We start from the raw sequence: 26,224 nt of genomic DNA on the forward strand, positions 1-26,224 counted from the left end.
GGTGGAGGGAGGCTGCCCTCTCACGGCACAAGTGGCTCCTTCTCTAGGCATTCTGGATCCACACTCTTCCGTGTTGGACGCCTGGGCCTGACTGATGCGGTGTGCCTGCCAGGTCTGGCTTCGCCTCCCAGTCAGACAGGCCAGAGTGAAACTGCCCCCTCCTGCACCGTCAGCCTCAGGACTTGCTGGGTCCCTCTCACCTGATGGGAGGAGCTTGGGAGGGGTTGACAGGCCTCGCCTGGTTCCTGGACAAAATCCCGACTTCACTCCAGTCCAGTTGCCCAGCCTGGTGGGACAGGGTGTGGCTAAGTCACTATCTAAATGCTGTCCTGTCTTCGAGAGGTTACCACTGAGCAGCACTTACCAAACCATTCAGGACATTTTAATAGAGGTGTACAAAGAATGAAAGTCTCGCGCTTTGCAAACAACTCTTTTTAAACCACTCAGCAGTGAGTGGTTACTGAAAATTTTTCAAAACCTGTAATATGTTCCTTGATAGTGAATCACCAAGAGGGGGTTTCCTACACAGCCCCTTCCCACTCATTTGCTCCCTGGACCTTTGTTCTCAGGGCACCAGGACTAGAGTTACCTGGACCCCAGCTTTTCTCTTTCTAGGAATGGTAACAAGTGTACTAGCCCCTCTTCCGGCAATTCCACATCCAGGAACTTAGCCTACAAGTAAGCATGAATATTTTTACTGCAGGACCATCTGTAGCATTTAAAAAATTCTCGATTACAGTTGTATTCAAGTTATGCAACTGTTAAAAGAATGAGATCCATGTGTATGGACTAGTATGGAGAGGTCTCAGAGCTATACTAAGAGGGGCAGGAAAACAGAATCTCATTTGTTTAAAATTAAAAAGCATATAAATATGCAGATGTGCATTTAGAACTGCAAAGGAAGGGGTTTAGATAGACACGAGTGTTCACCACGGTTCCCTCTGGGAAGGAGAGTACCAGAAGGCTGGAAGGGACTACAGGGGGTCTATTCATTGGTGACACTATTTAGAGCTACTTCCGTACTGCTTCATTGCAACAAGCATGTGATCGAGGGCTGCTGGTGTATTTTTATATATATATATATAAAAAATCTTTGGATCTATTTCTGGAAGGCAGAGGCTAACCCTTGTTTTCTCCCAAAATTAAAAGCAACCTCAGCCCTGGCTGGCGTAGCTCAGTGGACTGAGCGTGGGCTGCGAACCAAAGTGTCCCAGGTTCGATTCCCAGTCAGGGTACATGTCTGGGTTGCAGGCCATGACCCCCAGCAACCACACATTGATGTTTCTCTCTCTCTTTCTCTCTCCCTTCCCTCTCCAAAAATAAATAAATAAAATCTTAAAAAAAAAAAAAGCAACCTCAATCTCAATCACTTTTTTCTGTTCAAAGAAAAAAAATAAATAAATCCTGCCCTCTAAGGGACTTGGGGTCTGTCCTCTCTCTAGTTATTTATTCATGAATTGTGGTTAAAAGGAGAAGACTGTGTGTTTAAGAAAACAGAAAACACAAAAAGAGAAAATGTGTTTACCTGTCACCTTTTTTAAAAGGAGTGGGGAAAATTAGGACTGTAACTTCCACTCTTCCTAAGGTATGTCAAAAGGCTCTTTTTTTTTTAAAGGCTCTTTTTAAAAAAGTGTTCTTATGCAGCACTTAATCATTTGATAACATTGTTCATGATCTGGAAAACAAATTATATACGTTGTAAATTTGTAAATTAAGAAATAAAGATGAATGCAAAAAAAAGTAAAAATTAAAAAAAAATTTTGGAAAGTACATACATTAACACCCCCATTTGAAGGAAAAAGGAAAACTGGTATTTACCACATTCAATCATGACCCCGAGGCTCCCCAGGGCTAGACCTGGGAGGACTGGAGGAGAAAGGCTGGCGTCCCTTTCACCTGGCTGGGTGCTCTGCCCAGCCAGTCCCTCTCTCTTCACCAGTTCTTTTGTCACCGTGAGAGGTGTGCCGGTGCCTGTTTTCCAGGGCAGTCCCAGAGCAGCCAGGCAGCCCGCCTCGAATCAGGCCAGTCAGGTGGGGCCCAGAGCTGGTGCGGCCAAGAGAAGCAAGATTATCGAGGGTATTTTTCTGCAGAGGCTGCAAAGTTCGGGCGCCCCTCCTACTGCCTCCCTGAGGGTGGCGCACGCACGGCATCCACGTCAATGGTTCCTGGCTGGGGCTGCGGGCCTTGCGGGCTGGGGCTGAGAGTGAGGATTCCCCTATTGCCAGAGTCACTTCTTTCCCTGACCGAGGGCTGTTCTGAAAACGCATGCATTTATTATTTATATGCCGCCTGTTTCCAAAAAGGATTTCTGGCACATTCCAAAGTCATCGCACAAGACTGGTGAGTGAAAATTCATGCAGCCTTGTCGGGGGCAGCACTTTCAAAATTTTAAATGAATATACCATCTGATCCAGTAGTTCTGTGACGGATTTCTAAAGAAACATTTGCACACGTGCAGAGTAATTACATGTTTAAATATATATAAACGTGTATGTGTAACAAAAGACACACACCAAACTCACCTGTACCGCCCTCCAGGGACTGGAGTAGTGGGAATGGGAAGGATGAGTTTTCACACTTCGCACCCCATATAATTTTTTTCTAAATGCACTTATGCATTTTGTATCACTGATTCTTAAAAGGTCACTTTCTTTTTTCAGAGCAAGAACATTATAAACCTCCATGTAAAATGTCACCCGGCTTCATCGGTTATCCACATTCAAAGGTTCTTTTTTAAAAAGAGTACATCCTGGCGTTAAGAGCACAGGCTTTGTCGTTAGACGGAGCTGAGTTCCGGTCCTCAGTCTGTCACTTACCAGCCAGGGGACTCTGGGCAGGTCATTTATCCCCTCTGAGCCCTTGTCTCATTTGTAAGTCAGGCTAGTCCCACGTCTTCCCTAGAGGTGTGAAGAGGATATAAAAAACAGCAATAAAAGCCCAAGGCTAGCACCAGGGACAGCATCTGATGGCCACTGAGGCAATGTATTTAAGGGGCCTCTCTCCCCAGGGCCCCACTGCCGAGGGCAGGCACAGGGAACGGGGAGAAGCCACAGCGCTGGATGGGACAGTGCAGTGACTGCAAAGAACACTCAGTCAGAGCTAGGAGGAAACCAGCTGGGGACCAGGCCTTGAGGAAGCCATAGGCGGATTCCAGTGGAAGCTGTGAGGAAACCCAGGAGGGTCAGTCTTAGTACAAGGCCAAAGCCAACGCCAGTGGGTTATTTTTTACTGCCACAAGTGGCTGGCGACAAACCAAGCACAGTCACCTCCTGGGCCAGAGGGGCAGTGAGGTGCCATTCAGCTCAGGCGGCAGCTGCAGAGCGGCCACCCACTCCTGAGCCTCCCCGCTCCACCTCCCTTCTGCCCTTGACCCCTCACCACCGCTGTGGCAACAGCTTTCCAGTAAATGCTGGAAAAACGCATTTCTCTTCCTCTGTGGGGGATGGAGGGGGAGGGATGACACTGAGTGTGAGGGAAGGTCTGGCACACCGGCTCCCGCCGCCCGGGAGCCTGATTTCCTCAGCGAGATTAAGATCTGGACCCACGGAGGACTTGACCCAGGCCCCGGCACGCGGCCCGGGATCTTCTGCCAGACGGTTCCCCTGCCTGCCACTCCCCGGAGCAGGGCTTCTTCAGGTCCCCTCCCCAGCTGGCAGCTCACGCAGAGCTCCTTGAAATAGCAACAGCTGAACCCAAATTAGTCCACAGCTCCAGCTCTAGGTGGGCTCACGCTAAGAAAGAGGCTCTGTGGGCCTTCTGGCTTCTCCGGGCCCTGAGAACAGACTCGGCCAACACTGGCCTCATTCTTCCGAGTTCAGCGCTGAATTCTGCCCTTCAAGGGCTAGGAGGGAGGGAGGCCCAGCTCCTCCTCCCTCTCTCCAAACCAGCAGCCTCGGTTCCTGCAGGGAGGCGGGTACAGCAGGTAGGCGCCAGAGCATTGTGGGGAAATGGAAGGCAGCTGAGTGATGACTGAGAGCAAGCTCCAGTCCAACCCCATCTCTGCGTCCTGCCGGCTGTGTGGCCTTGGGCAAGTCACTTCCCCTCTGAACGGCTCATACCTGTTGGTTTGGTGACGATTAAACGGGCAACATCTGTAAAAGTGCACGTCAACCTACCCATTTCAAGGACTCGGGGAAGGATGGCTGTAACTATTACTCTTACGGCTTTGGAAAGAGCACGGGCCGTGCAGGCAGGCTAGGTGTGAGTCCCAGCTCCCCACTTCCTGGCTAGCCCGGGGTAAGTCACTGAGTTTCTGTTCCTCGGCTGTAAAACACGGCAGACACATTACGGGGAGAAAAATCCTTCCTGCTCTTTCTGCCCCTTCCCAGTGCGTACTCAACGCTGGCGACGCACCGGAAAAGGAGGAAGCAAGGAGACCTGTCCCATGGTCCTGTGCCTGCAGGCGGAGGTGGGAGCTGAGGGAATGAGGGGCAGCCAGGCCCCGGCGTGCCTTGGACCGAGTCCGCCGTGGCCTGGTGTTCCAGTGAAAGTGGAAACAAAACGTTCACTTTTCCTTGAATGTGCTGTTGGCTGAACTGGCCAGGCATGGTTTTACAGTTTCACTTCCTTAACCCAACACCCCAGTGCAAAGACAGGCAAGAGCCATGTGGCTAAACGTGCCCCGTGCCGAGTGAACGCCTGGGCCGGCCTTCTCCCACCCCGTCACCTCACCTCTTCACAATCAAGCTCAAAGTCAATCCCAACACAGAGTGTCACTGCAAATTGTTTATTAAAACACAAAGCAATGGACAGTGAAAAACATCCTGATTTTTTTTCTTTTTGGTGGGAGTAGGGTGGGGCACAGAAGGGGCAGGGACAGGTGGACACAGCCCAGAAGGAAAGACAGCTCTATCCACCCCTACTGCTCTCCCGGGCCAGCCAGGGTCAAAGCCCCTCGGTCCGTCTCACTGTGCGGCTGTAAGTGCGCGTCGTGGCCACAGAGTTGGTTTCGCCTCCGCGGGGAGAGGATGGGGGTCTTGAGTAGGAACTACAAAAGGGCTGCTAAGAACTCGACACTACTCTCCAGCACGTGGTGTACAGAACACCACGGGACCAGTCAGGAGGGGCGGGCTGGGCCCGCAGACAAGCCAGGTAGATGGCTGAAGCGGCTGCTCTGAGCTCAGAACGGGCAGCCGGCCCCAACGTGGGAGAACTCGGTGGAAGAAAAACCCAAGGAGGAAACTAACCCAGGGTCAAATTTCTTTTCATTCCCTGGACCCCGACACGTCAGGGCAGAGGAGTCGGGGATGTCTCAGTCCTGGTTTCACCGAGCCGTCTCTCCCTGCCAGCGCTCCCCTCCCGCCCGGCGACGCGGCCCTGCCTTCCCGACAGTTGTCCTTTGCAAAGATGAGTGCGCACTTCAGTTTGTTATTGTTTCTTCTCGTGCTGAAGGAAAGCGCGGAAGCTCAAAATAGAGGTGAGAACGGAGTTCTGCTCTGCCTGGCGCTGCGTGCCCCCCTCGCACGAGACTGCCTGGATGCGAGCGGCGCCAGGGCCCTCTCTGCCAACTCTGCCAGGCACCGCTGTCTGCCCGGCTGCCAGCACGATCCTGGCTCCTTGCTTTTGTACTCCTGGCGGGCGGGGGGGCGGGCCCCATCCCAAGAGTTCTATCCTGCTCTTTTTCTGCCAACCCAGCCGGTCCTCAAAGCATCTGTTCTTATCAAAAAGATGTGGCAACCCAAAGTAGGCTGGCCAGAAGGCCGCTGGGGAGGGACAAACCAGATCGGCAGCAAGCCACCCATGCACAGAGAGGAAACCCACCCTCGCTAGGCAGCTGACCCGTCGGTGCCAATCTCATCTCGTAACAAAATGAGGAAGCCTAGCCCTCTTGCTCCAGGAGCGGCCTCGATGCAGAAAGAGTCGCAGCTCAGACTGAAAGGGAAAAACTACGCTGAGCGCTCTGAAGCTCGAGCAGTAAGGCTTCTTTGCAATTTCCTTAGAGCTCTTTGATCCCTAATTCTATCTTCCCATAGAAGAGAGAGCTCTGAACAGACCCTAGGTGTTCCCGGTTCTGCTTGGCCCCGGCCTCTGCCCCTGGAGCCACAGCGGAAGACGGCCCACAGCTCTCCCTCTGCCCTTCTTTCAAACAGAAGCATCTTTTAGCCTCTCACTTCGGAGAGCTCCCCCGCTCTCCTCGGTCCGTCTGGAGAGGCATGGAGGACAGTATTACATGGTGCCACTTGATGCCATTAAGGCTCCTCGGGGCAAGAAGACACTTGAATTAGGTCAGAGCTGGCCAGCCAAGGGGAAGGGGAAGAAGGGAGGGGGAAGCAGCCCCAGGGCAGGGACTGGAAGACCGCTGCCCAGACCTGAATTGGAGGGAATGCCCACCCTGGTGCAGAGCAGGCGAGGAAAAGGCACTGTGCTGACCCGGGGCGGGGGGTCCTTCCCCGACCCCCAGGGAGGGCAGAGAGCCCGCTGACTCCTTCCCTGGGCTTCTCAAGTGGGCCGTTTTGTAGGGAAGGGTGTGTAAGTGCTGCGAGAGGGAACATACCGCTGCCGTTTTCTGACTTTCAGCTGAGATTCTAGAAGCCATGGCCAGGCCTTCCCAAGCGCGGGTAGAGGCAGGGTAAGAAGGAAGAGAAATTCCTTAAAACAGAAGCTTCTTCAAAAAGATAAAGTCGAATCACAATTCTGAAACTGGATTACCCAGTTCCCAGGCACAGAAAGAGGAAGGTAAACGTAACGCAAACTTCGCCCTCTCTCTTAAAAGCCTAAGTGACTTCTTATGTGCTCCCCGATTGCAGGCCGGCGTCCCCTAGGCAAACAGCGGAACGAGAGAATGAGACCGCACTCCCGAACCACAGGTGGCCCGGCGGTCCTCCCGGGAGTCTGACACCACTGACACTGAAGACGACCATCTTTCAGGTCCCCAGAGCTCAGTGTCTTCACTGAGCAGCTTCTCCTCGATAGTGGGAATTTCTCCAAGAATGGATCTCCTTAGGGGCCATGGGACCCACAGACTGCTTCCTGGTACAATGTTTCAGCATGAGAGAAGCTCAAAGAAGTCCCATTAGAGGCCAGCTGGCCCCTGGCCCAAATCAGAGCGACACCACAGACCCTCTGGCCATCTTCAGCAGACACCTTTGCGTGGTCCACCCAGAATGACGGAAGCCACGCTTCTGGCAAAAGGAGCTCCACCCTGGCCATCTGCTCTTAGCTCTGGCCAGCTGGTCTCAGGGGACCTAAGCAGCCTGGGGCAGAGCGTAGATCCAGGGGAAGAGCCCAGGCCGCTGCTTCCCCACCCCTAACTGCCCCCGCTGCGCACCCCCAAACCCCAACAGACCCCCTACAGCGCAGGCTCTCTGTCCTAGCACGAGCTCAAAATACAGGCAAGGGAACAAACAGTGCAAAAAGCAAAAGATGAACTACTGAGTAATTCTTAGCCCACACAATACAAAAATAAAAATAAAGAGTGCCCCATCCCACCGCTTTAACCTAAATTTCACGTACCTATATCATCTGGGAGGGGGAAAAAAAAAAACGCTTTCAAGTTCAGCATCATGAGCCAGCTGTGACCAGCCCTTGGCCCAGGGGACTCTACCCCAGCCCCCACCATTTCTTCCTGTTACCTCATTTCCCCTTCAGTTTTTGTCGGCCAGAGAAAGATGTTCCTTCCTTTCAGACACAACCGAAGAGGAAAGTGCCCATCCCTACCCCCGAGCTCAGGGGAAAAGGGTGGGCTGGGAGACAGAGGCAGCGGCGGGGCTGCTTGGCTTACAGTACCATGAGGAAATGGCCCCAGGAGCCGAGGTTTCCTTCTGAGACTCTGAGTCACGGAAGGGATGCGCGGAGGTGAGGAGGTGGGGACCCCTCCTTCCTCAGTGAGACCCAGGCAAACGAATGCGGCAGAACGGAGGCAGCGAGTCTTCCTTCCTCAGCTTGTCACCAGTCCAGGCCGTAGCCCCCGGCCCTGGGGAGTTGGGACGGGATGGGATGGGACGGGACGGAATGGGGGCCGAAGCCACTGTCAGAAGCCCCATGGATAGTCAGGATGCCCGCTGCCCCGGGCAGGTGGTCCCAGGATGGAGGGTCCGCCATCCTTTACAGCAGGGAGCTCTGTACAGCTCTCCACCTTCCCGACCGCGGCCTTCGGCCACAACCGTGCAGCTGCCTGACTCAACACCCGAGCACTGAGGCTGAAGTCGCAGCCAGAACGAAGGGCCACGATGGTCAGAGGACGAAATGCCGGCCCAGACTCACTCGTGAAAAGCCAAAACCCAGCTCGTGAGCCCGAGGACGACTTACTTTGTCACATACGAAGTAGTTCAAATAGATGGAGCTCTTTACAAAAAACATCCAAAAAAGACCAACTCGAAATTAAACACCTTCACAAAATTGCCCTGGCCTGAGATGCTCTGCTGCCCCAGCCCAAGCAGAAGCCAGCCCTGCTGCCTTCCATCCACAGAGCTCCTCGCAGCCGGGAAGCAGGAGACAGAGACCAGAGCCGGCACAGCGGGGAAGAACCGCTTCCTGCAGAGAAGCCTTTCCGGGGAATTCAAGATGGACACTTAGATGCCACGGTGGGCTCCAGGGCCACCAGGACGACGGCTGCCTGGAACTCTGTCCCTGCTGCCACACCAAGAACCTGACTGCTACTTGCAGAGGAAAATGAAAAGACAGAGGGGCAGATTGTTAAGACCGGTGAGCAGCGTCCCTGGGCCAGGGACAGTCAGTCTAGCTCCTTGGGGCAGCAGACCCAGAACTGGCTGAACCGTGACATAAAAGGACAGAGGAGTAAATGAACATCAGACACTAGACATTCTAAACAGTGGTCAGTCACTTCGCAGCGTTCAAGTCTCTGAGGTTGCTCCTAAGGGATGCTTACATAAGCCTTTTCTAATCCAAAGACCAGAAGAGACTCTTAAGGTCAAGTGTTCTGTCGCTGCAGGCTGGAAAGCATCTCTGTCCCCTGGCAGCAAGCCCCTGCAAAGGGGCCAGTGCAAGAACTGCTCGGGTCAGGTCTTCCTGCTGCTGGCTCAGAGCTCCAGGGAGGGAGGTACCGTCAAGGTGAAGTGGTAGGTGATAAGACATTCAAGCAGAGGGAATCCCAAGTCCTCATGTCGTCTTCCCTTGGCAATTACTTAGTGAGATGGTTGAGAGAGAATTCAAATGAGCCAGATGAAGAAACAAAAAACAAACAAAAAAAAGAGAGAGAGAGAAAGAAAGAAAGAAGAAATTAAGTCCCCAACAAACACTGAAATCAAAATGATTTGCTGTGGTAACAAGCCAGAGGCGATCTGCGGGCCTGACGTACACTGACCGTCTCGGGCGCCAGACCGCCCCCTCCCCGGGCCGCGCCAGGGAAGCAGGCGGCGGCAGAAAGCTCAGACAGGAAGTTGGAACTGCCGATGGGCTAAAACCAGAAAGGCTTCCAAGTAGGAAAGTATCTACTTTTCTTTCTTTTTTTTTAAAAAAAAAAAAACCCTTCTGTTTTCACCCCTATCATACAAAGTATACATCTTCACACATGCGCAGACCGCGCCCACTCCCAATCCCGGGGGCATCTGGAAACGCATCTGGACACGCGTTCAGGACATACCCAACTCCCAGGGCTGGTCTTCTCAGGGAACAAGATGACTGTGTCCCTGCTGTTAATTGCAACCCTAAAAAGGGGGTCTGCTCCAAGTTCAGAGTCCTTTCCACTAGGTAAACAGACGAGGGTCCTTGAGCAGGGAGGACCCGTCCACCCGAGCGAGGTGCCTCGGAGAGGAAAGGGACGGTGGGGCCGCTCGAGCGGAGGCCCGGGGCCGAGGCAGGCTGGGGGCCCGGTGGTGCCGAAGGAGGGCTGCTCTCCACGCGCTCTGCCTCTCGTTAGCTCCTTTAATTTTTTTGTGGTGTTTTTAGTTTGTTTGTTTGTGTTAATCACCGTGAAAAGGACAGGAACCAAACAACGCGTCCGGTCTCTTTCCCGCACCCCTCCACCCTGCTCAGGACGGTGACTTGCGCTCACAACCGGCAGAGGCAGAAGAGGGTCGGAATGAAGACCCCGAAGGCCACCAGGATGGGAAACATGAGGCTGCTGTTGTCCGAGGCGTAGGGGTTGGGCGTGCGGGGGCCGGACTGCACGCGGTTCTTATTGGTCTGTCTTTTCAGATTGGATCCTTCATCGTACTCTTCTTCCTCCTCTTCCTCTTCCTTCTTCTCCAGTCCTGGATGAGGCTGCAGCTTTGGCACATCTGACACAAGAAAGAGGATACCTTTTAATAAGACCCACAGCACTGACGGGAGACCCTTAGACGCGGTAAATGAGTCACAATAAAGAGACGCTGTGACCTAACCAGGGGCTGCAGGGAGGGGCCGAAGGAGCAGAAATAGCTTCCGGCCTAGAGAACTGCAGGTTCCGGAGCACAGCAGCCGTCTTCGGATTCGGCTAAGACGCAGTGAAAGCCCTGCACACGGGGAGGGTCACTCTCTCCCCTACGGGTCCCACTTCTCCAGGTCCCCAAGAGGACGGACGGGACAGGGATGACAACACAACACCCAGGCTTCCCCTTTTCAAACCCCTCCTCCTCCCTGCCACAATCCCACGTTCTCTTCTGATTCACAAAGCAGCCGAGGCAGAGCCGATGCACAGAGTTCTGGGCTCTCACACATACTACCCCTCTTCTGTCTCCTCCTCGGGCACTCGGAACCATAAATCTGTGGGCTGTAAGACATCTGCCTGGATGTCATCCTATCAGCACGTGGGGGACATCGAGACAATGGGATGAGACCCTCAGCGCCTTCAGGATGAGTTGGGAAAGGGTACAGAGGTGGGATGGGGAGAAAAGGTACTAAGACACTAGCTTTCTCTGCAAAAATCCGCCTGGGAAGCTGGCAGCCAGCATAATCTCAGCCTTGAGAAGGAAACGTACCCTGTGGCTGGATCACAAGGACAAGGAGACCATAATAAATGAACTTCTGCCCAGTGTGGCCCGGCAACACTGGAGTCTGGGAGAGACGGAGCAGACCAGAACAGTGAAGAACTCCTCCTTCTGCCCCCCCACCCCCGCCCCAGGGAACAGGCATCAAAGAAGCAGAATAAGGACACATTCTGGACAATTCCAAACGGCTACAAGGGTCTGGCACACCAACAAGTGTGTTCATCACAATTTACAGGAAAAGTTAAAGGAATTCGTCCCAAACCACACAGCTGATTAAATGGCAGCAACGCAAGTCAAACACAGGTCTGGCTCCGAGGCTCATCCCTATCCCTACACCGAGCTACACTCCATCCCCAGCCTCCTGACCCCGGGGCCCCCACCGTTGGGCTTTCAGTAATCGTTTTCAAAATATGGGGCAGCTAAATTATCCCCCGAGGGTTTTCTCGACCACACCCGTCGGCCCAAGTCCAAAAGCAGATCGAAAACAACTCACCGTCCACCGTCCCAGCCATGATGTAGAGCGCACACACTTTGGGATTGTCATAGTACCCCTGCGGCCGCGCGGGAGAGAACGGGAGACGGCGGTCAGCCCTGCGCGGCGGCCCGTGGTGCCCCCACCCCCCGCCCCACTCTCGGGAGCTCTCCCTCGGCGCCAAGGGCACCACGGGGCATTACCTTGACGAACTCGATGTACAGTTTCCCCGTGAAGGTGGACACCTCTCCCTGGACACTCAGCTTCCCTTTTCTGATGCTCATCGGGATGATTTCATCGTGAGCGGTGCTGTGCCCGACGCGATCGAAGATGTCCAGGTCCTTCACCACGACGTGGCCGTTCAATCGCACGTCAAACACCTTCCAAGACGGAAAAAGGAGACAGCGTCAAAACCATCAGCTCCATGCCCTTGCAGCGGCGGGACAACACACGCCTGTCTGGGCTTCAAGTTCAAAAGCAATTTAAGGAACGACAGGGCCGGATATGCTCCAGGATAGCTAGCGTCCTCTACCTGAGCCACTCCAAGTCCATGTCCCTTCCCTCTCAAGGAGGCCTCACACTGGCCTTAGGGAACAAACAAAAAAGCTCAACATGGAAACAAGGAAATTCATAAGAAGGGACGGTAAAAGAACAAGGCTAAAAAAAAAAAAAAAGCAGGTGCAGACACCAAGAAGAAAGATAATCCGGAGGGCCTCAAAGGACAGGGTCGGTTTGCTGCGAAGAGTCCTCTGTCACCAGCCCCGGGCAAGTGCAGCCTCGTGAGCAGTGGGACACGGCTTCTCTAGCCGCAAAGGGAACCCAGCTTTCCCCTCAAAGGTCGGGGGTTCCTCCCTCCTGAGGAGGTCTGCAGGTCCCGGAGGACTGGCCGAAAGTGGCGCTGTCTCGCTGGTCAGGGCGGGGGGGCAGGGGTGGGGGCACTGACCAGGCCTCACCTTCTGCTGGGACTGCGCGAAGTAGACCTCGGCGAACTTCAACACCAGCACGTAGTCCCCCTCGTCCTTGATGGGCACTTCGTAGCCGAAGGTCTCCTCGTTGTACCGCTCGGTCTGGTACAGGATCTGGTCCTCGGGGTTGGAGCGGAGGATCGGCAGCTTCATGCCGTAGTCGGAGGCTGGGGACAAAAGATAACGAGAAATCACATCAGAGGCAAAACATGAAAGAAGAGCAGAGACCCCCGAACGGCCGGAGGCATTTCCAGGGCAAAGCTAATAACCGCCAGGCGGAAGGGAAGGGGCCGGCCCCTTTGCTCCTGGCTCCCAGCAGACCAGACGCAAAGGCAAGAAAGCCATTACTAAGCCAGAGTGAAAAAATGAAAGAGACGGAAGCCTAATCACCCCAACAGCTCCCGTGGCCCCTAGAGCAACCCCCAGAGCGGGATTTTCTGCAAGTTTTTCTTTCAGACATGACTTTTTCAGAGAACAGGTCTAACTCATTATTAGAACAAAGCACTACGGCCCAGCTGCCTGATGCCCTGCAAGGGGGCACTTCAGAGAAACCTCATAAAACAAGGGGGATGGCCCAGAACTCTGCAAGACCAATACGTGCAAAAAGAATGTGTTTTTCTTATTCAGAAAAGCTCCGAGTCTGGGAAGCAGGGTATCTGTTAGGACAGTCATTCTTCATTGTCTTCACCACAAACAAGTCACCCAGCTTCAGTTGCTTTTTATGACTTTTCGTTGAAAAAGTCTGAAGGCGCTAAAGAAGGGTTCGATGCTCTCCAATTTCCTTCAGGTCCAAGCACCTTTCTTCCCACAGACGCACACAATTCAACCTCGCCTCCTCTCCTGCACACTTCCCCCAGTTAAACAAAAAGGAGGAAGAAACTTCCTACTGTACCTCCCGCACCCAGCACGGTTCCTGCAAAGCGATGAAGCCACGTGCTTCTCCCCACGGGGCTAGAGCCACCCTGGCGGGGAGAGAAAACCTGCCACGGTCCTAGTACCTGAGATGCCCGAGTTCTGGGGCAGCGAGCGGCCCTCCCGTCTCACAGACTGACAAGGGGGGAGGCAGGGTAAAAGCAAAAAGATACTCGCCTCAGGTCGGTGTCAGAACAGCCAAAAGCCTCTACTGCCTCGGGTCCTCCCCCAGACTTGGCAGGAGATGATACAGTGTGAGGTGTGTCTTCCCCCAACCTAACAAACTAAACCGGGGTCTTTCCTCAAACATAAGACACTGCACTCCAGCCCCAGGGGGAGTGGTCATGCTTCCTTCTTCAGACAGGAGCCTCTCCGACTCCTTCATCCCGGGAACACAAGGAGGCTGCCCGGAGTTCCACAAATCTACCTCCCGCAGGCCTGGTTTCTCCTCCAGCCCAGACTTGAGAGCTCACGGCCACCTTCCCGTCTCACACAGTGGCTCTGGTGACACTGGGCCCCTAGATCCTTTGGGAGATGTCTACGAGTGACCATCCCTGGGCATTATCTTCTGAATCACAAAAACCAGAGAGAGAGAGAGAGAGAGAGATGCGAGTGCGAGCACACGCCAGCGCGCGTGAATCTGGAGATAAAAAAGCAACTGAGAGACGCAGTGGCTAAGGTCAAGCCCTCAAAAAAATAAACATAAGTATTAACAGTTCCTGTAAGTGAACAGTAGCCTGAGATCAGATGCACTAATGAGACAAAGTAACAGGAAACTCAGTGCACTTTTGTCTTCGGGCATTTCTTCTTCCTACTTCTCCTCCCGAAATCAAAGGGGAGCAGCTGAGCAGCTCTACAAAGGATGTACTGCGGGCCGCCCCAGGCTCTCTCCCCGGCTCATGTGACATTACACTGGGGCATAAACCTATCAAGATGAAAAGACGGCTATTTTTCATTCAATTGAGTTCTAAGAATTTCCTTCTTCCGTGAGGGACCGTAATCCTTACAAATTTGGAAAGTTAACTAGATTTGCTTTTTAGATACACAGAAAAAGTTGTGCATGTGTGGGAAATCATGGTTTTTGTTTTGTTTTGCTTTGTTTTCCCCTTGCCAAGTGGAAAAAGTGAGAAACTGTCAGTAATGTAATCTCTGGCAGTCCCAGTCCCACAAGAAAACGCAGCCATGCGAACAAAAAAACCACTTAATAACCTGGGAATTACCTTTAACTATTTTCCCGTTCAAGTGGCCTTCCCAAGAGATCTGCCACATGCCAAGCTGAATGTGCCCAAGGCCCAGGAGATACAGCAGCAAAAAGGATTTTTTCCTTCCCTCCGGTGCCTTCACGTAGTCACAGCCCGACAGATCTCTCCAGAACACGGCGACGCGTACAGAGCACACTGCAGCTCAGACAGCCACAGAGGAAGGGGGTCCCGGGGCCTACATTTGCCCACTGCTGCTTAGTCCCGGACAATGGAGTGGCCAGCCCAGGTTTCAGAGTACGCGAGCCGAGGATTTCAGTCCTAGAGTATGTGGCTCAGGACAAGTATTTCCTCTGGGTGTTTTCTCGCCTGTAAAATGGGGATATCGCCTCCCCAGATTCTCCGCGAACTTCTGCTACTCGGAGGGCCTGCGCGTGAAGCCCGCATCTTAGGTGGCGGTGTTGGGCCAGGATTCTACACAAATCTGTGTCTTAAGCAAACCAGAGGCATCCTGTCTTTCAAGCGCGTATCTCACCGAGGCCAAATCCTTCCTCAGCCAAAAGGAAGGCTGCCCAGAAAAGGGTCTTCTCCTCAGGCCCACAGCATCAGTAACGTGATAGGCTCAGGCCCCTGGCCAGCTTCTTCCCTTCTGCAGCCACGTTCTGCCCTACTTTTAAATTCCCTGTAAAAGGTCATCAAGCAAAGAAACAGGTAGAGACACTTTAACCTACTCTGGACAAGGGAGTTCTCAGGTCCATGTCACTGATTTCTGAAGCATGAGAAGTTTTACTAAGAAGGAAAATAAGGCTCAGAGAAGGTACAGCAAGTTCTTCAAGGTAATACGAACGATTAGCAGGTGTCTTTCTATGAAGAGAAAATAGCCTCTCCTAAAACCAAGCCAGGCACTATGCCCTCAGGCTAAATAACCAGGTCTTCTCTCCCTTAGACGCAAGGGGAACCCAGCAGCAGCAAGTTAAAAAGAACCTAGAATATGCGGCATGCCAAAATCCCAAATCGAGCGTGTCTGAACCACTCTCCGTAACGGTACTTTCATCTGCTGAAGCGCACCGGTTGAAAAAGCCTTTCCCAGGCTGTCACTATCTCCTGTGAACACCAAGTATCCTGGCGGGTGAAGTTCAATAAACATTGCCAAGCGCCTTTGAACGCTAAAGCCACTAGGTGCCCTGGGCCACTCACAGTTATATGAATGCTGAACTACAAAGACACTACAGAGAAAGAGCAAGTTCAAAAGCAGGCCAAACCCTTATCTGGATTAACTTGGCAACAGATACCTGAATTCATTCAACATAAAATGAACTTTCTTTAGCACGCTGGAAACAGTATCACAGGCATGTGGGAAAAGATATAAGCATACAGCTCTTGCTGCAATCAGTGTGAATAGCTACATGAGGCCCAGGTCTCCAAATCGCTGGCGCGCCCTTATCCAGAGCCAGAGAAGGAAAGCAGCGCGAACAGCTGCGCTTCCCTGGGTGGTGCCACACTCCTTAGCACAGAAGAAACTACAGAGCTGCCTCCCGAGAGTGGAAGCTTAATCACACCTCAGCCCCAGACCTAATGCCAGCAAAAAGCTGGTCTCAGGCACCCAGAAGCATAATATTGCAACAGGCTGGTCCAAGCAGCAGCAGAAAAGCATCTTCCACTCCTCATGCAGGCCCTAATACTGCTACATTCCGACCCAGGCTGATCGACTGGAGCAGGAAACCTCTGATGGCAGACTGCCTCGAAGGCCAGGGCCCGGGATAGGACTCTAGTACGCTTGAGCTTTGGTAGGTCTCGGGTAATTCTACTTGCTACAAAAAAACTCAGAAGGAACTGCAACCATGGGCCAAGAACCCAAAGACAAGGAGCCTGGTCACTGCTGATCAGGCCAAAAACCTAAATAAATAAATAAATAAATAAATAAATAAATAATTCTTTAAAAAAAAAAAAAAACACCGCCACCTGTACCAGCAAACTAAAACCAGGATTGCTGAATGAGAGGAGTAGCGGGGAACCAAACCTGTGTGGTCCTGACTTCCTCCTCTGTACAACGGACCTGAAAGCCTGGTATCTGCATAAATGAAAGGAACCATCTGCACACAGTCCTCACCACAGCTCTCTCAAGGGGCAAAGTCCGCAAACGGTTGCTCTCAAATTTCCTCAAGGGCCCATGCCCACGAAGAGGAAGGGTCCAGATGGAGACGGTAGCACCGCCTGCTAGGAAGTCTGACTTTGGCGGCCGTTACAGCTGCTAAACATGGGGCCCCCCTGACTCAGCTGAATCCAGCCTACTGAGACCTACATGCCAAGGCTACATAAATTCCAAGACAAACACAGAACTTCAGAAAACAGCTCTGTGTCCCAACTCTCTCACATATATGTAAGCCATAAACTCCCTAATATGCTCTGGGTATAGAATATAGCAAATCTCAAGGCACTGCAATTAACTTGGAATAACCAAGTTAAATACTTGAGTCCAGGCAAGAGCCAAATCTGGGCATCGTGGAAAGAAAGAGTTGGAGAAAGTCTGTCTCCTAGTTTTCTGGAGATGGCATATTGCCAATTTGCCAGCCTCTGAACCCAGCATACAGTATAAATCTTCCAACATTATGAAGCAAGGGCCTCCTTCTTAAACCTGTTTTTCAATCATACGTACAGAAGAGACAGAGTCTAGAGCAGATTTGCCCCAAGAGAGGTGTGGTCTGGGGATGACTTACATCAGAAGCCTCTGGTACAGAAACCTGGGTTTAATTTCTTAGGTCTGGGGTTTGCATTTTTAACCAGCTCTCCTGGCAATTCTTCCACCAACTTGGAGAGAACTGTGCAGCTCTGTAATAACCACTATTGCTCAATCAGTTAAGTCAAAATCATTTTTCCCATAAGCTGGGATCATACCTCTCTGGACCACTTAGCATAAGTTCTACACACTCTCAAACTATTCAGAACTTACACTGGCTGACCCAGCTGACACACCACCAGCCTCCAGTGCAGGACGATTTCGATATAACCATCCTCTGGGGGCGGCCTGCAGCTTCTGCTTTTAAGCACACATAGCCCTCGCTCCAAAGCGGGGCGGGGAGAGGAGGCTGCGATCAAACTTTTCTGGCCCGTCCTCTTCAAAGATTCCTTTCTATTCTGGCTAAGTATCAAGCCCCACTCCTGCAGAACCAGTAAGGAAAGCGGCCGATGTCTGGGGTCGGCAAAATTCCACCAGGAACTGACTTGAGAGGAGAGAACCACCCGGGCCAGGGACCCCGATAACCTACAATCGTGAGGCCTCGAGGTGGCAATAGGCCGCCCTCGTCTTTACTTTTTTCCCAGCTCGGGTCGAGGCGAGGAGTTAGGAAAATGCAGGATGCGAGGTCCAACTATAACTTCTCGCTAACTCTATGCCTCAATGGCTCTTGGTAGCTTCTCAAGCCAGTGCCAGGCTCTGAGCTGTGACCCGGTCCCTGTAAACTGCAGAAACTTTGCTCCAGAGACGTGGCCCCAGGGGTCGAGGAAGGGGGTTCGGGGCCCGCAGCCCTTAGCCGGCTGCACCCAGCACGGCAGGCCTGGGATCCCGCGGCTCCGCGAGAGGCTCTCACCTCGGCCCACCCGGCCTTCCAAAGGGTCCTTGCGGAAGTGGATCCCGTGCACGTCCACATGCGCTTCGCCGCCCGCGTTGACTGCCCAAATAACGCTCTCGGGCAGCCCGGCTCCCACCAAGCCAACCATGCCGAGCCCCGGCCCGCTGAAAGCCGGCAGCAGCAGCAGCAGCAGCAGTCGCAGGAGCGCTACAGAGGCTCCCTCAACCGCCCGGGCCCCCAGCATGGCGGCCACCAAAGCGGGGGCAGCCTCCTCCAACCCTCGTTCTCAGCCGGCCTCCAGGCCGCCCTGGACTCAGAGAAACAGCGCCACGGGCCGCTCTGTCTCACCCGCCGGGTACATGTCGATCTCAGGCCTCCTTCTCAACGACCGCTACCACCTCCCACCTCGGGAACAACCTATCCCGTCGGCCAGCCCCCGGCCACGATCTGCAGCCAATCAGCGTCCGGGCCTCATTAATTAGCCAACACCTCGCCGGGGTTCACCCGCCCATTGGCTACCAGGAGCGGGGAAGGGCGTGGCTACTCCCAGGCGCCGGCCCAACCCTCAGGCACAGGAGGGAACGCGCTCAGAGGTTCGGAGTTCGGTTGAAACGGTGTTTCAATAAGGAAGTGTCGGAAGTGTCGGGGTGCAGCGCCCAGACGGCCCCGGAATCTCGTAGCTGAATAGGAAAGGTGGCCGAGGGAGGAACGTTTAGGGTAGAGCGCACCAACACGTTGCCAGCACTTCCGGTGCTCCAGATCCTAGGACCGAATGGGCACCAGAGGGGGCGTGGCCGATTTGCCCTCACCCTTTCTCTGAGACATGAACATAAGCTCTAGTAGAAGCAATGGACACTCTCCCGACCTCAGAGTCTTTGTCCCCTTGTGAATCAGGAAACCCATCCTCCCACAGAAAGCCACATGCACTGGTCTTGAGGACTTGACTCCCACGGGAACAAGACCCCGCCCCCACGCCCTATTGGGCTCGTCCAGATGGCCATCCAATCAGAAGGCTCCAACGCAGCGGAAACGCGTGGCTTAGTGGGGGAGGGCCTCCAGGCTACCTTTGTCTCCATGGCAACGGCCTCAGGCGGGCCCAGGCGTCGTAGGGGGTGGATCCGGGGCTTCCCCAGCGACAGAGAGGAGAGTGGCGAGCGGAGGCCTGTGTGGAGATCTAGTCTGTTCCATCTGCTCTTGCATGATCGGAGCTCCCTGTCTGCTGTGTGACAGTCCACCCAACGTCCTCTCACACTGGCGATCCCTGCGCTGTGGTCGCTACTCGAACTCCCACTTTTAAGATAGTAAAACAGGCCCAGAGAGGGCAGTGTTGCCCGAAGGGTCACACAGCAAGTTTAGGGCACAGTCAAGGCAAAATCCCATTTATCTATTTATAGAAACCCTACAATTAAGGTTGTCAGATTTAGCGGATAAAATACAGAAAGCTTAAATTTAAGTCTCAGCATAAACAAATGGGACATGCTTATACCAAAAAATAATTCATTGTGTGAAATTCAAATTTAGCCCTGGCTGGTGTGGCTCAGTGGATTGGGCGCCGGCTTGCGAACCCAAAGGTCACCAGTTTGATTCCCAGTCAGGGCACATGCCTGGGTTGCCGGCCAGGTCCCCAGCTGGGGGCGTATGAGAGGCAACCGATGGATGAATCTCTCACACATTGATGTTTCTCACCCTCTTTTTCTCCCTGCCTTCCCCTCTCTAAAAGTAAATAAATAAAATCTTTTTAAAATAAATAATAAACAAAGTTAAAAATAAAATAAAATTCAAATTTAACGGGGCTTTTGCATTTTCTCTAACAACTCTGCCTCCTGGGGGCCAGGCAACAAGCTTTGTGCAGCAGTGAACAAAACCACACCAGGCATCCTGCTTGGGAATCACAGTCCCAGGATTCAAATAGTTAGAAAGATGGTGAGTGCTACGAAGGAACAAAATGGGGTGCCGAAATGGAGAGCATTAATAGGGGGTTTTATTTAATTTATTTTTCAGAGAGAGGGGAAGGGAGAGAGAGAAACATAGATTGTTTGCCTTTCACACGCCCCCAACTGGGGACCTGGCCCACCACACAGACATGTGCCCTGACCCCACCGAGAAGTGAACCTGTGACCCTTTAGTTCACAGGTCGTTGGTACTCAATCTACTAAGCCACCAGAATTCCTTCCCTAGTCCCCAGGTTCACACAGAAGTAGCTTTTGGACCGTCCCCTCCTGGTTCCACTTTTCCCCCTTTTTTGCAAGGATCTGGACATGCTTCCTGCTACGTGTTTTCCCTTTGGGGCTGTTCTGGGGCCCTGCACTTGGGCTTCTAATCCCACTTCCTTCTCTCTGAAAACTGTCATCTTTGGAGCAGCCGGGCGATTTAGAGCTTGAATAACTCTCAGGGCAGAGGTGATGCGGGCTTCCTACCGCCAACCACCAGATTACCCTCAGAGCCCGTGGTCTAGCCACACACTCACTTCCTCCAGGAACTCAGGTTTATTTTATCTCCAAGGCCATCTAGTTCAGGAGAAAACCATAACAGGAATGGCTTAAACTTTCCTCAAAAGATCTTACAAAGTTAAGGGCTTAAAGAGCCTTCTCTCAGCTCCCCAGGTCCTTGGTCAGTGGAAGGAAGTGATCAAGATTCCTGGCTAGCATCCACTGGGCTCAAGTTCTCTACCTGTGTGGGTAGACAAGCTCTACCAAAGAGCTTGTCTCCATTTTTGAGATTCAACAGCTTGTGGATGAGGCTACCTTTCAGGTAAAATGAAATCTCTGAGACCCTGGAGGCAGGATGAATGTGGAATCTAAGTTAGACTGCCTGGGTTCCGAGCCCTGCTCCCCCACCTACTGTGTGGCCTTGAACAGGTAACATACCTCTCTGAATTTCAGTTTTCTCAACTGCGAAAGACATAATAATACTTCCGACTTCAAAGGGTGGGTGTATGAGTAGAGAAGGTAGTACAACCATCTAGCAATGTCATTCCATTTCTCCCAATAGAAATGGAAACATATGTTCACACACAAACCTGTACACAAACGTTCATGGCAACATTATTCATAATAGTCAAAAAGTAGAAGCAGCCTGGATGTAAAGTACAGCAAAGGAAACGCAGTCAATCATACTGTAGTAATTCTGTATGGTGCCTGCTGGCTACTGGCAATATCAGAAGGAATGCTTTGTCAAGTATATGGTTGTCTACCCACTAGGTTGTACACCTGAAACTAATACAAAATTTCTTTTCTCTGGGCCTCAGTTTCCTCATCTATAAAATGCAAATAAGAATACCCACCATACAAGGGTGTTAGGAGCCCTGAACACAGTGGCTGGCCTATAGTAACATCCTCAGTGCGCCATGGCTATTAATCATGTCAGAAGAAATAATTATAGCATGTGATGCTAACACTTGATAAATAGTGTTAGCAAAGGCCTCGGTGAAGTGCTCAGGCTGAGGAGCTGGGAAAAAACCCTTCCGCCCCAGGGAGGGAAAAGCCCAAGGGAACCAGGTTCAAACGTGGAAAAGGAGCAGCTGTGTGTGAGCCCCCAGAGGCGGTTTCACCTTGACCCACAAAACTGAAAAGGGGTGTGTCTTCCTGTACAGATAAGGATCAGAAGAACAAAGCATGCTATTAATTGTCTTGCCTATTTTAAGTCTGTGGAATATTTTTCCCCCTTAAAGATAAGCTAACAATAAAAGTTCAAAAGGTAAACACAGAAAGCGGGTGGAGGCCAGTCTTGCCTACTACCAAACCCGCCCTGCCAGCCCTTGCACTCAGAGTGGGCGGTGTGGTACCAAAGCCAAGTTTTCTAGCCCAGGGCCTATGGCAGTGAGATGGCAAGGGGACCAGAGCCACCCAGAGAGTCAGGAAACCACCGTGTTGCCCGGTCCTGGCCCCAGGTGGGTCTCTTGCACCAAGAGAAGCCTGGCTGGGTCTCAAACTTCACAGGAGGGCGAATGGACTTGGCTTTTCTTTGGTTCCCCCAGGAGGATATGAGTCACAGGGAAGAAGCCAGCCAGGCCTAGGACTGCCCAGGATAAGGACAGAAATGCCAGCCGTCTTCCCATCTGGATGGCCTTGGGCAAGTCACTTCCCTTCTGCACTACGCTTTCCTCACCTGTCAAGGATGTGAGGAGAATTTTCAGGCTCCTAGAGTTAGGATGACGATTATATAAAGCGAACTTCAGGAGAGTGACTTACGTGACCATCGTAAGCAAGCACTCTATGTGTTAGCTGTGCTCACTGTCTCCCAGGCTCCTTTAATTGTGTGAAGGATACAATTTATGAGATTGAGAACACCAAGGACAGTCTATATTATCTACTGCAGGTGCAAGCTTGGTGAGCCACATTTCCTCTCTGAACCTCAGCCTCCTCATCTGTAAAATAGGTTGAGATGATGAAGAAAAAGGACGTAACACAAAACTGAAAATAACTCACAAATAAACAAAGCGGCTGCTTTGTTTTTTCCATTCCCTTCCCTAGAACTGGGCACATTAGGGAAGCGACAAGAAGAAGCAGGATAGCCAGAGCTTGGCCACTGGATGGTAAATGGCCCTTTAGGCCAGAGCTTTCTGCCATGATGGACGTATACCACATATACCATGGCTGTACCATCTAGTACAGTAACCACCAAGCATACATGGCTACTGAACATATGAAATGGGGCTGGTATGTCTAGGGAACTGAATTTTTATTTAATTTTAACTAATTTAAACTTAATAACCACATGTGGCTAGTGGCTACCATGCTGGACAATGCAGCTCAGACTGGGAGCTCCAGGAGACCAGCCGTCAAATCTGTCTTTCTGTCCCTGCCCCTAACACCCAGCAGCGGACCTGTGTTCAGTTCGTATTTGTTGAATGAAAGAATTAACAGACGTTGGAACTGAAAAGCAAACGTTTCGATAACTGTTTCCCTCCTCTTTCCCGTGAACTTTCCAAGACTTACCTGTGAAATGGGAGTAAGAGTAATCCCTATATCATGGAGTTGCAATGAGAGTTAACAAGTTACTATTTGGGAAGGGCTTAACAGAATGCCAGCAACACAGCTGGTGGCATACAAGTGTTTATTAATTAAAAGTAAAACTCATCTGGCCTGTGTGAGCTCTTCCTTTTCGGAGAGTCTGTCACATTTTAGTTTGGTTGCAACTGCAGGAAAAATTCAAAGTAATAATGGCTGTAATGACACAGAAGTTTTCCTCTCTCTTTTAAAGGGGTGTGACATAAGGCACCCCAGGGCTTCTGGGGTGGCTTCCAGCAGGTGTCAGGGACCCCGGTTCCTTCAGTTGGTTGTTCTCAGTACCGTCCTCAGTACCAACTTCTTCCTCATGGTCCAAAATGGCTGCCCTAGCTCCAAGCCTCAGGGTCACATCCCAGCTAGCAAAAAGAAGGAAGAAAGGCAAGGGAAGCCAGGTCTTTCCTTTTAAGGACACTTAACCAGAAATTGCCTGTACTTGCTTCTATTCATTATCTAGAACTTGGTCACAGGGCTACATACAGCTAGAAAGCAAGGGAGGCTGGGAAATGTAGTCTTGATTCTAAATGTAATAGAAAATGGAAATTTTGTTATTAAGGAAGATGGGAAGAACGAATGTTGACAGAAACGCAGCGTCTCTCCAGATCTCCAGTTTCACCCCAGGATTCGGTTCTCGGTGGCTGTTTCAAGCATTTGTAGCTATTGAAACTAGTGACAACACATATGTGTACCTGACTACACACGTGTGTACGTGACCTACATCAGCATTCGTGTCTGTTACCTGATCTGGTCACTGAAAGTCTTCCAAGCAGGTGTGGTGGTGGTGGTGGTACTCCCTTTGAATAGGTGAGAAAACTGAAGCTAAGACCAAAAGGCTCAAGGTCCCAGAGATTGTAAACGACTGACCAAGGACTAGAACCTAGGTCGGTCCGACTCCCAATCTTTTCTGGTCTATTCCACGGCCCTGCCTGCAACATCAAGGCTTCTGCTGCACAAGGAAAGGGTCCTGAAAGACCGGACATCAGAGCAGAGGGAGGCCGGAGGTCAGGAGGCCACAGGGACGGGCCTGGAGCCCTTCCTGCACCTGAGGGTGGCAGTCACAGATGGCTGCCTTCTCCTGCACCCCCAGGCGCGCATCCCTCTGGCCAGCATTCGCTGACTGCGCGCTGCTGAGCACCCAGCCGAATGCGAGGCTTCAGGACATACGGCAGGGGGTAAGTCCGACAAGGTCTCCGCACCATGTCCTTCAAAGGCCATTTCCCATGAGGAAAAACTCATGATGGAGAAGCGAACAAATGTATTCATTTGCACATTGGTGGATTTTGTTCACGTATTCAATAAATAATTACTGAGTACCTACTAGACGCTAGAGACATACTGCAGTGAACAACGAAGAAATGGCCTCTGCCTGCATGGAGCTCACATTCCAGGGACGGACGGGGGCATCAATCAGTAAGCAGACAAGCAGAAATAGATCGTGATATAATAGATACATCAGGTCCTAACTTTCATAGATGCTCTAAAGAACGTAAGTGAGATGTGGCCGTGGCTTCCTTCCTTCAATAGGGGAGTCAGGGACACATTTAATCCCAGTCCCAAGAGTAGAGAAGGGTCCGGCCATTCAAAGAACGCAGGGAAGAGCATTCCAGGAACAGAGAAGAGTCTGCGTGAAGGCCCTCCACTAAGTATAGTGCCTGGATTACTTTATCACAGTCGCCCCACCAGGGAGGCGCAATAATCATCACGAATGGGTGACGAGGCTCAAAGAGGAAGAGGGACTCTCTCCTGACTCACGCGCCCCTTAGCTCCCTTCCGTGGCAGAGCTGGGGTGAGACCCGAGGTTTGACCGTCCCCGAAGCTCAAGCCAAGCCTTGACCGTGACACTCAGCCCCTTTGTCCTCTCTCTAGGAAAGACAGCAAGGGAACAGGAGCAGGTGGCAGGCACCCCAGAGGGTGAAGGGATATTCTGTTCCTGCAACCTGAGCCTCAGGCATGGCCAGCAGGATCGGGGCCACCTTGCTGGACCATTCTGTGTGGACGGCACCTCCCGCGCCATAGAGCCAGATCCCAGACTGGAGCTGCGCTCGTCTTGCCGTTGAGCACGGCCACCGAAAGCTGTCGTGGCTGGCTCTTCCTCCCCCTTCCTCGAGAGAGGGATCCCAGAAACTTGAGGACTCATGGGAGAGGGGGCAGGGAGATAGGGAATAACAATACAACAATCACTGCAAAAATGTTTATCACATGTACTGTGTGCCAGGCAGTTTTCTGAAGGCTTCGAGTACACTGACTCATTCAAGCTTCAGAACACCCTAAACATCATCCCGAGATGAGGAAGCTGAGGCCCAGAGGGTGGTGAAACTTACCCAAGAGGGTACAGTTAATAAGCGGCAGAGCTGGGTTTTGAATCCAGGTGGCTGGCCCCTGAGTTCGCCTTCTTAAAATTCTTTTTATTGTAAAACAAGACAAATAGAAGAAACATACAGAACAAATGTGCAACTCAGTGAATTATAAAGCAAGAAAACCCCACATGGGTTGAGAAATTGAACTTTGCCTGACACCCCCTCTCTGTGACCCCCTCTCTGTGACTCTCACAGCTGCCCCTCCCCAATCTCTGAAAGCAACTGCTTATTTAGACTTTCACGGGAATAATTGCCTTGTGTTTCTTTGTGGTTTTTTTCACCCTAAACACTGCTCAGTCAGGCCCATTTTTTCCTAACTTGGTTTCTCTAACTTGATGTTTTTCTAACATTTTTTTCTCTCCGAAATCTCTTTTAATCTCCAAGTCCTCCCTCCGTCTCTTGCTTTTTCTTGTCATTTGTCTGTTGAAGAGCTCGACCACTTGACCTGGGGGTTTCCCAGTCTGAGTTCGCTGATGCAATACAGAACCACTCAACGCTCCTCTGTCCTCTGAACTTCCTGCCAATTGCCCGCTGGCTCTGGAGGCGTGATCAGACTCAAGGTTCATCCTTTGGGCAAGACCCCACGGGCTGTGTTCTTCCCTCAGGGGCACAGAATGTCTGTTTTCTCTGCCTTTTGATCATAGCCATGTTCTTAACCACAGTGCCGCAGGCTGCCTGCCCGCAGCTGCCCTGTGATTTGCTCCACCCTCTGGACCTACCTGCCCCAAAGGCAAGCCTGCCTGGGCACCAAGGCTTCTGCCGCCATGGGCCTGGCTCACACCAGAAGGCAGCCCCTCGGAGGTCCCACCTGAGCCTCCCCACACTCCCAGGCCTGCGGTGCCATCGGACCCTGCCCCTCTGATGAGCGTCATCTCTCTC

The 26,224-nt window shown here is 52.1% G+C and overlaps 1 protein-coding gene across 2 annotated transcripts; it reads right to left on the reverse strand.

Annotated features, from left to right (window-relative positions):
* Positions 1-9,415: 9,415 nt before the first annotated feature.
* MLEC (malectin) lies at positions 9,416-18,462 on the reverse strand. Of its 2 annotated transcripts, none has more exons than XM_045842303.1 (5): positions 18,331-18,462; positions 12,291-12,469; positions 11,541-11,717; positions 11,359-11,416; positions 9,416-10,178 (listed from the first exon to the last, which is right to left on the reverse strand). In XM_045842303.1, the coding sequence occupies exons 1-5, from the start codon at positions 18,341-18,343 to the stop codon at positions 9,949-9,951; spliced, it is 657 nt and encodes a 218-aa protein (XP_045698259.1). In that variant the 5' UTR covers positions 18,344-18,462; the 3' UTR covers positions 9,416-9,948. The 2 variants fall into 2 exon arrangements, with proteins under 2 accessions (XP_045698259.1, XP_045698249.1); XM_045842293.1 differs by having other exon boundaries at positions 18,001-18,405.
* Between the last annotated feature and the right edge of the window lie 7,762 nt (positions 18,463-26,224).

The sequence above is a fragment of the Phyllostomus hastatus genome, unplaced genomic scaffold (assembly GCF_019186645.2).
Source record: "Phyllostomus hastatus isolate PE091 unplaced genomic scaffold, TTU_PhHast_1.1 phas_contig_1162, whole genome shotgun sequence".
NCBI classification, from domain to species: Eukaryota; Metazoa; Chordata; class Mammalia; order Chiroptera; family Phyllostomidae; genus Phyllostomus; species Phyllostomus hastatus.